The sequence below is a fragment of the Bos grunniens genome, chromosome 4 (assembly GCF_055505025.1).
Source record: "Bos grunniens cultivar Pamir isolate PY7600 chromosome 4, Bosgru_T2T1.0, whole genome shotgun sequence".
Taxonomy (NCBI): Eukaryota; Metazoa; Chordata; class Mammalia; order Artiodactyla; family Bovidae; genus Bos; species Bos grunniens.
The window spans coordinates 17,436,971-17,452,415 of NC_141168.1; the positions used below are offsets into that span (position 1 = coordinate 17,436,971).

Below are 15,445 nucleotides of genomic sequence, written 5' to 3' on the forward strand. Positions count from 1 at the left end.
TGATGCTGAAGCTGAAGCTCCAATCCTTTGGCCATCTGATGCGAAGATCGAACTCATTGGAAAAGACTCTAATGCCGGGAAAGGTTGAAGGCAGGAGGAAAAGGGGATGACAGAGGATGAGATGGTTGGATGGCATCACCGACTCAATGGACACGAGTCTGAACAAAGTCTAGGCGCTAGTGAAGGACAGAGAAGTCAGGCGTGCTGCAGTCCATGGGGTCTCAGAGTCATACACAACTTAGTGACTGAATAAAAACAACAAAGGAAATCACAAATTCATTTTTGTTATTAGAAAGTAGATATAACTATTGTGATTTAATGCCCACTAGCTTGAAACTTTTTAAGTGTATCAAGCCATAAAGAAGGAAAGCAGTCCTTTGGCTTCTGTGTACTTGGATATATGTTGCATGTGCTGCACAAACGGCAGAGGTCTGGGCGTCTTGGTAGCTGTTGAGTTCTAGGATCCATTCTGGTTGCTTCTCCCAAATGGGGAAGGAGGTGTCTCCTATATAAGGATACAGACATTCCCACTGCCTTATTATATCTCTCAGTAGCTTGTTCCTATTGAGACAACAATCACATGTTACTGTGTTTCGGTGGGTATACTTCTTTTAGACTGAGTTTCTTAAGGATCAGGATTGTGCGTTCTCTGCATCTCTAGCACCTAGCATATGCTTGCTGTGCTATGCTGTTCTTAGTCGTTCAGTCATGTCCAACTCTTTGCAACCCCATGGACTGTAGTCCACCAGGTTTCTCTGTCCATGGGGATTCTCCAGGGAAGAATACTGGAATGGGTTACCATGCCCTCCTCTGGGTGATCTCCCCAACCCAAGGATCAAACCCAGGTCTCCCACAATCCAGGTGAATTCTTTACTGTCCGAGCCACCAGGGAAGCCCAGTATATGCTTGGCACACCAGAAAACAATTACTGCTATATTTAAAATGGATAACTAACAAGAACCTATTGTACAGCACAGGGAACTCTGCTCAGTGTTATGTGGCAGCCTGGATGGGAGGAGGGTATGGGGGAGAATGGATACATGTATATGCATGGCTGAGTCCCTTCACTGTTCACCTGAAACTATCACATCATTGTTAACTGGCTATATCCCAGTACAAAATAAAAAGTTCAAAAGGAAAAAAAAAATTAGATGGGAACAAGAATCCATGAGGTCAGATCTCACAAGTACCCTGCTCTTCCAGTTACTACGTTAAATTATTCAGTCAAGTATTTGGAAGCTTTCTATATATGAGACTTGTATAGTGTTGTATAACATTTGTTAATGTTGTATAATGAACTTCTGGAATGCACTGTGACTTAGTAGAGAGCCAAACCTAACATGGCTAAGCAGGAAATACAAGCCTTAGTAGACAAGGCTTCTTAGGGCTGTCTATTCTCCTCTCAGAAAGAGTAACTTGTGGAGAGTAAAACTTGGTGTTTCCCCCTTCACTCTGAGGTCAGGAAAGAAAGGGGAGAAGGCACATTATAAACCCACCACCCTTACTCACGGCACTTAAGAGAATACCATAAATAACCAAATAATAAGCTTTAATTTAAATATGTTACAGTGGAACATAACAATTCTTTTGAAGTATAAAAATAACATTTTTTCCATTTGCAAGTAGTATCTGCTACAGAGTATAAAGAGCACATTGATGCTATGAATTGTACACATTATCACTCCATTCCCAAGCCTGGACCCTCTCCTCTCCATGCAACACTACTCTGCAATCTTGAGGCCCCGTCAAGGGGCCAAGCTACTTCAGAAGTAGCAATCCTTAATAACAGAATTGGGCAGTAGCTCTCTTAAACTAGTCTCTATGGGGTTTTTTTTGGCGGGGGGGTCGGTTCTACAGATAAAAAACTTTTTTAAAAAGTTAATCTAAAATTCTGGGAATTGCTCTTTTTGGAATATGTTTTTTCCAGGAGACAGAAAAATGGCAGGGAGAAGCTGGAGCATTAAGATCAACAAGAGCTCATTTAAAAGTAAATCACTATCCGTGGAAAAGCTTTCCAAGTATAGGAAATTTGAAAATAACAGCAACTAACTGGAAGACAAATTTCATTGCCAAAAACCACTGAAGAGGTCCATACGTCTTTCTCTACTGTCATGTTTCCTAATATTTTGAGTGAGGTAAGTAAGAATCACAAGGATTCTAAAGATTATGGCAGGTTCTGTCCAGATCTGACCCACCTAGTAACTTAGATACTGAGGACCAACTAGTGAAAAAACAGAAACAATATAATAAGGAACAGAAGCTTTTGTATATAAAAAATTGCGGTGTAATTTTGTTTTCTAAAACTCAGCTATTCTGGCCAGTTTATTTTGATTTGTGCTTTGACTTGATTAGATCTGGGTCTAATAAAAGACTGGAGAACTGGCCACCTTCCTGAGTGGAGGTGGGAGAACCCTCATAATCGTCCAGAAGGCAGAACCCTCTGCCATCACTGACCTCACCTCCGCTGCGCTGACTTCTGCCACGTTCCCGTCTCTATCCTATGCAACTCCTTCATCCTCAGTGGATGCTGGGGTGGGGTGGAAAACCTGACTCAGTGCTTATAGGAATTCTTGTCTTTAGTGCTTCAAGGAATGGTGACCTTGAGTTCTCCTGCTGGAGAGGAATGGCTCTGCGCTTATGTAATGCTGGTACCTTCAACTGGCAGAAACAAAGTATGTAATATAGAAACAAAGTAACCTGGTACATAAAATGTGTAGGTCGATCTTCCAAAAATGGGTTGTGAGCCTAAAAATGCTCAGTTGTATAAGTTGTGTTGCGAGAGCTCAGCAACATTGAGCTGGAATAGGACTTAGGACAAAGTCCATCCATTAGGGAGGGAATCCCTCAAAGAACTTTACATGATTCATATTCTATTATCATTGCATTAATAAATAAAATAATCTTTGGAGCCCTACTTTCAAAAATTGATATTTACTTAGTGAGATAGAGGAAGGAAAACCTAACCTGTAAGACCACCTAAAATATAACGGAGAAGTGACTGATGAGACCTGTATACTTTGTTTCCTGAATATCTTTAAAATGTCCCACACAGATTTTCTTCATATAGAACTCACCTTTTAAAAACTGCAATATACATGTTACTCTGCTGTAACATGTTATTATCATCAACAATTCAACTATCAAAAGAATAACCCCATAAGTCTATTATCTATTAGTGCCTGGACAGTTTGATGAAGGTTCTTACTGCCATTCTTAGAACCAGGTAGCTATTTATAACTTCTGCTCTCCTAAGATTCAGAGATGCATTACAAAACTTTTTATGGATTTCCCCAGTAACACAGGATCACGTACATAGATGGCTAAAATTAAGATGACAGAAATGATGTGACCCTTGAGCAGTAAAGGCATCTGTTATTGCAACTTGGAGAAAATGCCATGGAATGCTAATAAATAAAAAAAGTTTATGTCATTCTCCTTTAAGTCAGTAAATTACATAAGAGTGCTCTGAGTATTTTTAGAATAAAGGCACTGGACAAGTCCAAAGTCTTATTGCTCATGGGATCATATGGGAGCCACAGCCCAGACTACAGCTCTTAACTCAGCCAGGAGGCTTGGTCTAAGCTAGCCTGTCACTGATCAGGAGGCTTGGAGACCAAGGAAGGAGATGTCAATAAACAGAGCCTTGTCTCTAACATAAACTTGAGGGAAATGATCTCCAATTTTATGTCAAAGTGGTGATGGGTTCTGGAGGACTTGGGGGCTGTTTTAGACAGGCACTCTGTTTTCTTTGGCCCATTTCTTCATGATCCGGACGATGTACTCGACTTGCGGGTTACCCGTGCTTCTCAGTAAGTGGAGCACTTCTCGAAGGGTCTCTCTGAGGAAACGGTGTGAAAGGACAAGAATGCAAATTAACAGCTAAAATAACTTGTGACGGTTCTTCACATCCTTCTAGCAGGCATATCTGCCTACCCTTTTCCTGTGTTTTCATAAACCAATCACAGACTTCCTAGCTTTCTATTCTTATGGTGCCATAGTAAAATGGAAATTCTGTGAACTCCTCACCAATCTCAGTTTTCTTTGTTTGCATACACACACATATACACATATTTTTTTTGTCTGAATATGACATAAATATTTCTGTTTCTATCGTTATTCTGTAGGACAGAATAGAAAGTGTGTATTAAGGAGCTGGGTTCAAATTCTAGCTCTGTGCTAACAGGTCACTTAACTTGACTGAGTCCCAGAGTTCTCCTTTGTTTAATGTGGTAATCACCCCAAACTGGGTGTCACTGCCATAAATGGAAAATGTCAGAAAGCTGGGGTAGATGATCTCTTCAAGAAAAGTGACACATTAATAAATACAGAAGAGGGGAAAGTTAAGGACCATGATTTGGCAAATATTCAATATTTATATCTAACTAATTTAAATTTAATTTAAATTAAAACTCATGTTTTAAGTAATACATACTAAATCTTCCCTGTTACATCATCAGATCTATAGATGACTGCCTACTGATCCTCTTCCCTAAGGGTTCGCTCATATTTTATCCTTTTTCCCTCAAGTGTCTTCTTTCAACTACCCAAATTCTTTTAAACTTTTAACAGTACTAGAAATATATACAAGGTAGGAACTAATTTTTGATAGATTATTTACTTATAAAATAGTCATTATCTTCTATCATAGATCAGTAACAAATACATTCCATGAAATTACTTTCAGAAAATGGAATTTAGTTTTCAGTAGTTTAACTGTTATTACAAATGGAACTATATGCCATGTAATTTTGTGTGGTCTAATGTCTCAGTATTTCCTGAAATATGAGAAGGCAAAAAAAATTAATTTTTAACCACACTCACTCCATTTCTAATTCTTTGAGGTCTAAACTAAGAGACACAAGAAAAAAACCAACAGGCAAAGAAAAGAGCAGAAGAGATTGAAAAAGACATTGCTTGTGAAAATGGCAGTATAAAACTTAAACTTTCATTCATCATTCTAAAACGTCATTATTTTATTGCATTGAATCTATAGGTTGCTTTGGGTAGTATACTCGTGTTATTGCATTGAATCTATAGGTTGCTTTGGGTAGTATACTCATTTTATTGCATTGAATCTATAGGTTGCTTTGGGTAGTATACTCATTTTATTGCATTGAATCTATAGGTTGCTTTGGGTAGTATACTCGTTTTATTGCATTGAATCTATAGATTGCTTTATAATTTTTAGTTTTCAGAGGATGTTAGCCAGGAAAACAATTGTCACCCCCCCAGGAAACCAGCAAGTGCACAGAATAGCGTCTCTTGTCTGTCTACTTACTTGGGTTCCCTCCCAGCCAAGATCATCTGGAATATGCCCACACAGGCACCCCGCTTGCCTTCCCAGTATTCAGGGTTGGGGTCCAGCCTCTCTAAGACATCAAATGCTTTGGCTGAATAGTAAAACTGGCCCATCTGAATAAAAGAAAGTATTGTGGTAATACTTGTAGTCAAAAGATCCCACAAAATGAAACTAAATGTAAAGATACCATGAAACATAACATAAGTACATAAAACACGTGTATGGGTAATGACAACATTCTTAGTTAGCAAATTAACTTCTATTCCTTATTAAAACGAGAAGGGAAATCACAGTTTGTGTACATGGGTTCAGTTTAAATCCCCTTACCTTCATTAAGTTTTCAGCAATACAACATTTCTTCTACATATAGTCAAGTTATGCTATAATCAACACATTTGTCATTTCTTCTAATTCTATTCTTCTGTTCTTGAGGATAAATACTGATGACTGATCCAGACTGGTTATTTTTCAAGTTTCCTCAATACATTCCAAAGCTGACTACTTTCATTCATTTTCTGCTTATTTGATCATGTTTCACCCAAGAGAATGATCTTTCCCTGACCTTTGCCCTGTCATCTCAGAATACCTAGATGTATACTGACTCCTAAACAGCAAACCTCTTAAATATTTAATTCCTTTTGACAAACTTCTTTCCCAAACACACTACACACTCCCATGGCCTTGTACAGTATGCTATCATTAAATTTTGCTTAGATGTTGCTGTTGTTGTTCAGTTGCTAAGTTGTGTCCAACTCTTTGTGACCCTATGGACTGCAACACACCAGGCTTCTCTGTCTGTCACTTTCTCCTCGAGTTTGCTCAAACTCATGTCTATTGAGTCAGTGATGCCATCCAACCATCTCGTCCTCTGTCGTCTCCTTCTCCTCTTGCCCTCAATCTTTCCCACCATCAGAGTCTTTCCAAAGAGTCAGCTCTTTGCATCAAGTGGCCAAAATATTGGAGCTTCAGCTTCAGCATCAGTCCTTCCAATGACTAGTCAGGGTTGATTTCTCTTAGGATTGACTGGATTGATCTCCTTGCAGTCCAAGGAACTCTCAAGAGTCTTCTCCAGCACCACAGTTAAAAAGCATCAATTCTTTGGGGCTCAGCCTTCTTTATGGTCCAACTCCTCATCTGTACATGGCTACTGGAAAAACCATATGGACCTTTGTTGGCAAAGTGCTGTCTCTGCTTTTTAATATGCTGTCTAGGTTTGTCATAGCTTCTCTTCCAAAGAGCAAGCATCTTTTAATTTCATGGCTGCAGTCTCATAAATATATAGGGTTACCAATTTCACTGAAGTCTTCAAGTTGCTTGGAAATCCTCCCTTATTTAGTGTGGTTTAATTACTTCTCCTTTTCCATAAACTGTTGCTTTAAACCTTTCCAATTTCCTTAAGATCTCTATTGCATTCTTAGCTTAGCTTTTTTCTCTACTTCATAGGGAAGACACAACTTTCCTGCCTTCCATTCAAATTATACTTCATTACTCTGCCTATCTCACAGAAAGAAGTGTTCTTATTCCTTTTCAAGGTTAATCCTTCTTCCTATGTTCACCTAAAATATTTTTTTTGGTAAAGAAACACACCAAATGATGTGAGAAACATACATGCACAGTTTAATGACTATAATGTCAATACAAGTGTAACTACCACCCATGTCAAGAAACAAAACATTGAGAGCAAAACCAAAGCTCTGTGTTTCACTTCTATACCACAGCCCTCTCTTCCCATATTTTCATAACTACTAGTCTGACTCTTATGGTCATCAGTTCTTTGACTGTATAGCTGTATCAGCTTTGTATATATGTTTAGACAACATAATTGAGTGCTGCCTCTTAGTATGTTAACTATATGAAATAATGCTGTAAATATTATTTTGTATCTTTGTATATGTTTTTACAATTTGTCTATATTGTTGGATATAGCCCTAGTTGGGTCATTTGCTAAAGCCTTTTTTATTTTGGAATAATTATAAACTGACAGGAAGTTACAAAGATAGTACAGAGTGGTCCCATGGAACATCAAACCCAGGAAACTGACATCACTACAATGTATGTGTACATTTCTGTTATTTAATCAAGTGTGTCAGACTCATATAACCACCACCCCCAGCAAGACAGAACTATTACATCACCACAAATCTGTACCTCCCAGCTGACCATTCCTAACCTCTGGCAATCATCAATTTTTTCCTACGTCTCTATAATTTTGTCATTTCAAGAATGCTTTATATATATATATATATGTATACATATGAAATCATATATCAGTTTTTTAAAGATTATGGGTTATGTTATTCTCGTTCAATCTGTCTCCTAGTCCAATTCTCTTCTGTACCTAGTAGTGTTTTCTCAGGCCTCATGCAAGTCAATCTAGCTGCAGATTCGACATTTTCCTTCCTTGGCATTTGATAAAATAGAAACAAGAAAAAGAATAAGGAAAAAGGCTTTTTTTCTCTCTCTCCTGGTTCTTCTCTTTCCCTTCTGTTCATCCTCATCGTCTGTTTCTTTTACTAACTCCTCTGTTTCTATCCCTTAAATACTGATTGGTGTTCCACATGGTTCCTCACCCCAGTCACTGGCTACTCTCATTCTTTCCCATACTCTGCCGCTGCCACAACCACCTCCACCATTAACTTCTGTTAACTTCTGAAGTCACATATTTAATCCAAACCTTTCACATGCTTTCCTGAGCTCTGGGTTCACCCTGCGTATTTCCTACTATAATATCTCTACCTGGGAGCCCCAAACATACTTCAGATTTAATACATTTAAAACTGAACTAAATTCCTGTCCTTTAGTGTTTTCTTTCCTTCTGCCTTCTCTAACTTACTTAATATCATTGCCGTCCACTAAGTTATATTAAACATTTTCAAGTTTCCTATGTTTTAAAACCTTTTCCACTGATGGTGATTTATTTTTGTAATGATTTACTTTGCAATGAGCAAAGTAAATAAATCACTGATGGTGATTTATTTTTGTAATGATTCACTTTGCAATGAGCTATTATTGATTAAGTTGATACTAGACTTTCTTTACCTAATGTTTTCCTGTCTTTTGAGCAGGAAGAAATATTCACCAAATAGTTTTCAGAATTTGAGGTTAGTTTTGTAAAAAGCTTTTAATCTATAGGATAGGGCCCCAAACTCTTCCCTGTCTTTCCAACTCCCTACACACACACACATACACACACACATACAAAGCTCCTCTTTTACTAAATCTGACTCTACTTTTTTCTGGTTCCTTTGTCCTTCCTGTCTACTATTTACATCAAGGTTTCCCAAAGGTTTGGTTTGCAACTCTTTATTCTTCTTACTTGACTCCCTTATCTGGGAAATTTCACTATTTTTCAGGGCATCTATTACTATTGATGGAGAAGGTAACGGCACCCCACTCCAGTACTCTTGCCTGGAAAATCCCGTGGACGGAGGAGCCTGGTAGGCTGCAGTCCATGGGGTCGCTAAGAGTCAGGCACAACTGAGTGACTTCACTTTCACTTTTCACTTTCATGCATTGGAGAAGGAAATGGCAACCCACTCCAGTGTTCTTGCCTGGAGAATCCCAGGGACAGAGGAGCCTGGTGGGCTGCCGTCTATGGGGTCGCACAGAGTCGGACACGACTGAAGAGACTTAGCAGCAGCAGCAGCAGCATTACTATTGAAGTGGTGATTTCTCCAAATCTGTCTCTCAGTGTCAGAGGACACTGTTGTTTTCTCTAATGTGTTTATTTTTGGCTGGATTGGGTCTCCATTGCTGTGCATGAGCAGGGGCTACTCTCTAGTTGCAGTGTGCAGGTTTCTCATTGCGATGGCTCCTCCTGTTGTGGAGCACTGGCTCTAGAGCAAGCTGGCTTCAGTTGTTTTAGCAGGTAGGGTCAGTAGTTGTGGCAGCTGGGCTTAGCTGCCCGGCAGATGTGGAGTCTTCCCAGACCAGGATCGAATCTATGACCTCTGCACTGGCAGGCACATTCATAACCACTTGACCATCAGGGAAATCCAGAGGCCATCATTCTTGAGCTTCAGAACCAAACTTCCAACTACCAGATGAATATCTCTACCTGCATGATACCTAAAGAGTCATAGCCTTTAGAAATCTAAAACCTCCTATCTAAACCACTATTTCCGTACATATGATTTTCAGATTTCATTTATATGTATACATGTTTTATATATACATAAAATCCTGCCTATCTCTGAGTTCAGTTCATTTATAAAAGGGATGACATTTCTGATATCACTATGTGAATTCTCTCACCTATGACCATTTAGTCTCTAGGACACTTTCCCCTAACATTTAGTCAATGCACCAATGTAATACTGATCTTCACTTTCCCCTTAGATTTCACTCAGACTCACCTTGTAGCAGTCATTAGCAATGAGCTGTAGGAGGCTAAAGGACTCGCCAGAGGTTTCCATCTTGAGATAAAGCTCCCAGGCTAGTCTTGGCTTCTTATTCATAATGTCTACAAAGAGAAACAAAGATTTATGTTTTCTAAATGTACAAGAAGTACACTTCTGCATCTTGCTAGTCTATGGATTTGGTTTTATGTTAGAAACATACTAAGTAATAGTAGACAGTGAACATTTTACATGGAAAGCTTGCAATGTTGGCATTAAACTGGTTCCCCATCAGGACTCTATATACAGTGCTTAAAATACTTGTTAGGCTTCAGGTAAGTATGTCTTTTTAGACTGAGTTGATTTTCAGTAGTTCTCACTTTGCTCATCTGCTTAAAAAGTCATCTATCATTCATTCAATCCGACTCATACAGTTTCAGCCTCACTTAGAAGATCTAATTGCTAAAATTTTCCTAAGACGTCAAAAACTTAGTGAACATTTTAAATCCAAGTGAAAAAAAGGAACAAGAAAAAACACTGGAGAGAGAGAAAGACAGAGGTGATAGGCTATATATATACAGCACACAAAAATTACGTTTTTGACATTTTACTACTTTTCAGGCCTGTACCATAGTGAAAAGGTAAAATTAACATAACAATATCATTTAGCAAAAAAAAAAAGCAAAGTAAACTGAGATTCTGGAAGGCGGAACACGCTAAAGAAAGAACTTGGCATCTTTTAGGCCTGCTGGTGCTAGGTCACGGCCATATGGAAGAACTAACCGCAAGGCACACTCGTATACATACACACACATGGCCACCTTTACTGAGCAGCACTAACAACACAATCTCAGAGTTTAACCATTCTACAAGACAAAACCAGAAAACACTCAATAAAAGGAAGATTCGTCTATAACGTTTAAAAGAAGACTCACAGCACCGAGCTAACCAGCTGAGGTAAATGTAGTCATTTTTCATCTTCTCACTTTGGATTAAAAGGAAAACCTGCAAGAGGAGGGAAAAGGGAACAAACATACAGAAGCTTTTACAGTGAAAATATCCACAGCAGCTTGCCTTAGACTAATGAGCATTATAATGACCAAATTCTACACAGGCTGCTGAGAAAAGTGAAGGATAAAATTGTGGTGATTTAAACACATTTCTCTCAGTTATTGAGGCTTCCCTCGTAGCTCAGTCAGTAAAGAATCTGCTTGCAATGCAGGAGACCTGGGTTTGATTCCTGGGTTGGGAAGATCCCCTGGAGAAGGAAATGGCAACCCACTCTAGTATTCTTGCCTGGAGAATCCCATGGACAGAGGAACATGCGCTACAGTCCATGGGATTGCAAAGAGTCAGTCACGACCTAGTGACTAAGGACGAGCACTCAGTTATTGATATCATAAGGTGACATGAGGTTAGTAAGGAATAGAAGATTTGAACAGAATAATTAACAACTGCAGATGCTACTGGGCAATAAAGTAAGTCTTAACAGATTTTAAACGATTCATGTTATACAGACCACACTCTATGACCACAATACAATTAAGTTAGAAATCAAAATAACCTGGATATATATATTTCCCCTTCTGATTCATGTTGAGGTTTGACCAAAAACAGCAAAATTCTGTAAAGATTGTCCTTCAATAAAAAATATATTAATAATAAAAAAAAAACCTGGAAAAGATAACATACATAACTTGAAAATCATGAAACATGTTTTAAAATAACTCACACTTAAAGATAATAAAAAGATAATTTCTAAACACGATAGAAATTGGAAAACACTTAGAATTTCAAATAATAATAAGTTGAGTCATTTGTTGAGTAATAACAAAACTGAATTAAGTAACTTAACTGAAATATTTTGAATCATTTGGATAATCAATCTATGGAGTTAGATATCAAGATAGTGGTTAGCCTTGTGGGAAAGGGATTGACTCCAAAAGGGATGAGAGGGTTCCCTGCTGCTGCTGCTAAGTCGCTTCAGTCTTGTCTGACTCTGTGCGACCCCATAGACGGCAGCCCATCAGGCTCCTCTGTCCCTGGGATTCTCCAGGCAAGAACACTGGAGTGGGTTGCCATTTCCTTCTCCAATGCATGAAAGTGAAAAGTGAAAGTGAAGTCGCTCAGTTGTGTCCGACTCTTAGCGACCTCATGGACTGCAGCCTACCAGGCTCCTCTGTCAACGGGATTTTCCAGGCAAGAGTACTGGAATGGGGTGCCATTGCCTTCTCTGAGAGGGTTCCCTAGGTTATGATAAAATTCTGTTTTACAATCTGGGTGCTGACTATTTGGGTATGTTCACTTTAAAAATTCATCAAGCTGTGTACTTTGATTTGTATACTTTTCTCCATGTATGTTATGTCTTTATACAATTTATCCAAAAAAGGAAAATATGAATGTGGTTATACATGTATGTCTCTCAATATGGACTGTAGCCCGCCAGGCTCCTCTGTCCATGAGACTTTCCAGGCAGGAATACTGGAGTGGGTTGCCATTTCCTTCTCCAGGGGATCTTCCCCACCCAGGGATCAAAACCCGCATCTCTTATGTCTCCTGCACTGAGAGGTGGGTTCTTTACCACCAGCACAACCTGGGAAGCCCCATAAAATTTATCCAAAAAGGAAAACATGAATGTGGTCATAACCTATGTGTTTATTTATATTGTACTTTTTAATGTAACCTAAGAACAATGGAACTGTCAATAATCCTTTAACTTTAAACATGTATTTCCGTGAGAAAAAGATAATGTTTTTAGATAGAATCATTCAAAAGTCTTCAAAAGCAGGTACCTACCTCTTCACCCTCACTGGTATTGCCAGTTGCAGCTTTGGCTTGGGCATAATTAAAGTTAAAGATGTCATCGTTATAGAAGTAACTCTGAAAAACATCCCAAGAACAGGTCACATTGAGCTTTAACATATAAAATATAAAAACAACAGTTACCACTACTACTCCCACAGTAAAAGGGTCATCTCCAAAAGTATCTTATCTGTGACATATTAGAGTATTTTGTATACAAAATCACCTAGAAAACTACACTGACCTTGAATGAGTTGAGGTAAATCAAGACATCATCAAATTGCTTAAGCAGGAAGAAACAGGAAGCCATGCACTGCCTTCCTGGTATTGTATCTGAAATGGAATGGGAAAAAAATCAGGTGTATTCCTGAAACTAAAAGTTCTCTTTAGCTGAAATTTGAGTTATTTCATAATTTAGCAATAAGAAATGTATTCCAAGACATCTTTCTAGATTCTGAGATTAGATTCTGTTCATTGGACAGAACCTCGGCATGTGGAAGTCACAGTACTCAAGAATGACCAGCAATCTCTCCTGCGAGTCCCACATGAGCATGTGTCCTTCGGGCTACAGTTTTCCCTAGGTCTTTTTTCCAGGGCTTTGATTCTCTCATTCAGCTCCAACACCTGCACATTCAACGAATATGAATTAGTATCCATCATTACTCACCTAGGACAACCTAACACTTCCGATCTCAAATGGAGAAATATTTGGCCATGGAACCATCTGATCCTGATTCTGACCAACTTGTCTGATAACAGATTCCTATTTGAAGTGGCAGAGGATTTGTGTAATACCCTACCTTCACCATGGTCACTCCTGATCCTCCTTCCTCTGTTCAATTTTTTCTCCTGTAACACTTATCACAGTCAGATATACTAAATAATCTATTTCTTATGTCTATAGTTTGTTCTCTCTAGACTGAACACTGCACAAGGGTGGGGGAATTGGCTGGTTTTGTTTACTGCTGTATCCCTAACACCTCAATAAATTTTTGTTTTAAAGAATGAAGTGAAATTGGGAAAGAAAATATTATCCAATAAATGGTTTTGGTGAAACATTTGAAAGAAAATGAATCCCCGGGGTGATCAGAATATTTAATAATAACTTCAGCATGAACACTGTTTGTCAGAATAGATGCCAGCCATTGAAGACAGGTACAGCCAGCCATACTGGTTTATACTGGCTAACTATCAGTCCTGTTTAGATGCCTTTTTCAAAACTTGCACTGAATTTTGAGTGATGAGATCAATAGTTTAATAACAAAAATGAAGCCACAAAACTACTGGCAAAATATAGGTGAATATTACATAACTTCAGGAATAAAAAAGCATTTTCTAAGCTTGATACCCATGTAATAAATCATTATAGAAAAGATAAATAAGATTTAAATGTTTTCATATGGGAAAAATACCATAGGCAAAATTAAAAGCAAATGACCTTCTGAAAAAATATCTACAGCATGACAAAAGCTCTATACCTAAAGAGCTCTTGAGAAATCAATCAAAGTGAACATTTCAAATAAAAAACAGAATCAAAATTTTAAAACTCTTATGAACTACAGAATATACTTATTCTCCTCTGTTTATGTATCCTCTCATCCCATTTTAGCTGAGCTGCTAAGAAGGGCTAATCTAATATTCTCTCCTATGTCTGGGTTCCTGCTTTATAATGGGAAACCTAACAGATATATCCCTGGACACAGAATCAAACTTCACCAGTCAATATACGACCAACTCCAGTGATAAATCGTGCTCACATGTACAGATTCAAACATACCACATTCGCTAGCTGATCCTCCCACCAACTGGAAGAACTGCTGGGCAATTTTCATATGATCCCTCTAAAAAACCAAGCAGAGCTGATAAGAGGAATAAACTGAAAATACATTATTTGTATTACACTCTATGGTTTCAACATATCTGTCAGGATCTAACAAATTTTAAATTCTCAAATCAGCAGTACTAATTTTTATTAGCATCACCAATTAAAAAGTAACAATCTATAATTGAATTAAAACTTAATTAGGATCAGATAGAAAAGAAGAGAAAAAAAAAATTCAATTCCCAAATCCTATTTTAAAAGTACCTTTATTAAATGAACTCATTCATTCATTTAACAAATATTTATTGCTTTTATCATATATCAGACCTTGTGGTAGGAGCTATGGCTAGAACAAGGAGTAACTTACTAAGTAGAATCATTAATTTATTCAATAGCTATTTACTGCCTATTTGAGGCAATCTGGAGTGAGCTGGAGATAAAAAGATTTATTTACATCCCATTTCGTTCCAAAAAGAACCTACTATGCCATATTCAGGTGAATAAGAGCTTAATTTTAGTCAGCGTTTTGTATTTATAAAAAACTTTCCCAAAGAAACAATTATTCTCATTTTACAGATGCCAAAATTATAGCTCAGAGGTATACAAGGTTAAAAAAAAAGTCAGTGAAAGTAAGAATGAAGTTTTGCAATGATTTGCTGTTGTTATTAGATAAACACGTTGTTCAACAATTGGGCTTTTTTTTCCCCTTAAAAAGCAGTAATTCTTAAGGCTATAGCTTTCTATTTTTTTTTTTTTTTCAGTTTTTATTCTATTCTGCTTTATATTTTGGACAAGCCACCTGGTTTGCGGGATCTTGTTCTCCATCCAGGGATTGAACCTGGGCCCTTGGCAATGAGTGTGCCAAGTCCTAACCGCAGGACCACCAGGGAATTCCCTTTTTTTGTCTTCAAATAACACAGAATTCTGTCACAATGGAATCTGGATTGGTGGATATGGAGAAATAAAAGGAACTGCAGAGGAGCCTATAGTAAGCTTATTACTAGTTGAACTTTGAAAGTCATTTTTATTTTTTCCACACACTGTAACTTTACAAACTATAGATACCAGTGGTTTTATACTCACTGAACACATTTCCTGGCCAAGGGCTGCATTGACCACTCCTTTGAGGATATACTCCTGGAAACGTGAAATATCAGTAATTAATTTAAAAGGAACATAAAACTA

The 15,445-nt window shown here is 37.9% G+C and overlaps 1 protein-coding gene across 1 annotated transcript in view; it reads right to left on the reverse strand.

Annotated features, from left to right (window-relative positions):
- Positions 1-1,532: 1,532 nt before the first annotated feature.
- IFT56 (intraflagellar transport 56) overlaps positions 1,533-15,445 on the reverse strand; it is a 41,568-nt gene continuing 27,655 nt past the window's right edge. The window contains exons 11-18 of the mRNA XM_086395307.1: positions 15,344-15,397; positions 14,216-14,279; positions 12,683-12,771; positions 12,433-12,516; positions 10,572-10,641; positions 9,655-9,761; positions 5,279-5,412; positions 1,533-3,838 (exon numbers count right to left, since the gene is read on the reverse strand). Coding sequence (XP_086251433.1) covers positions 3,727-3,838; positions 5,279-5,412; positions 9,655-9,761; positions 10,572-10,641; positions 12,433-12,516; positions 12,683-12,771; positions 14,216-14,279; positions 15,344-15,397 — 714 coding nt within the window. The 3' untranslated portion in view covers positions 1,533-3,726. The remainder of the gene's footprint in view (positions 3,839-5,278; positions 5,413-9,654; positions 9,762-10,571; positions 10,642-12,432; positions 12,517-12,682; positions 12,772-14,215; positions 14,280-15,343; positions 15,398-15,445) is intronic.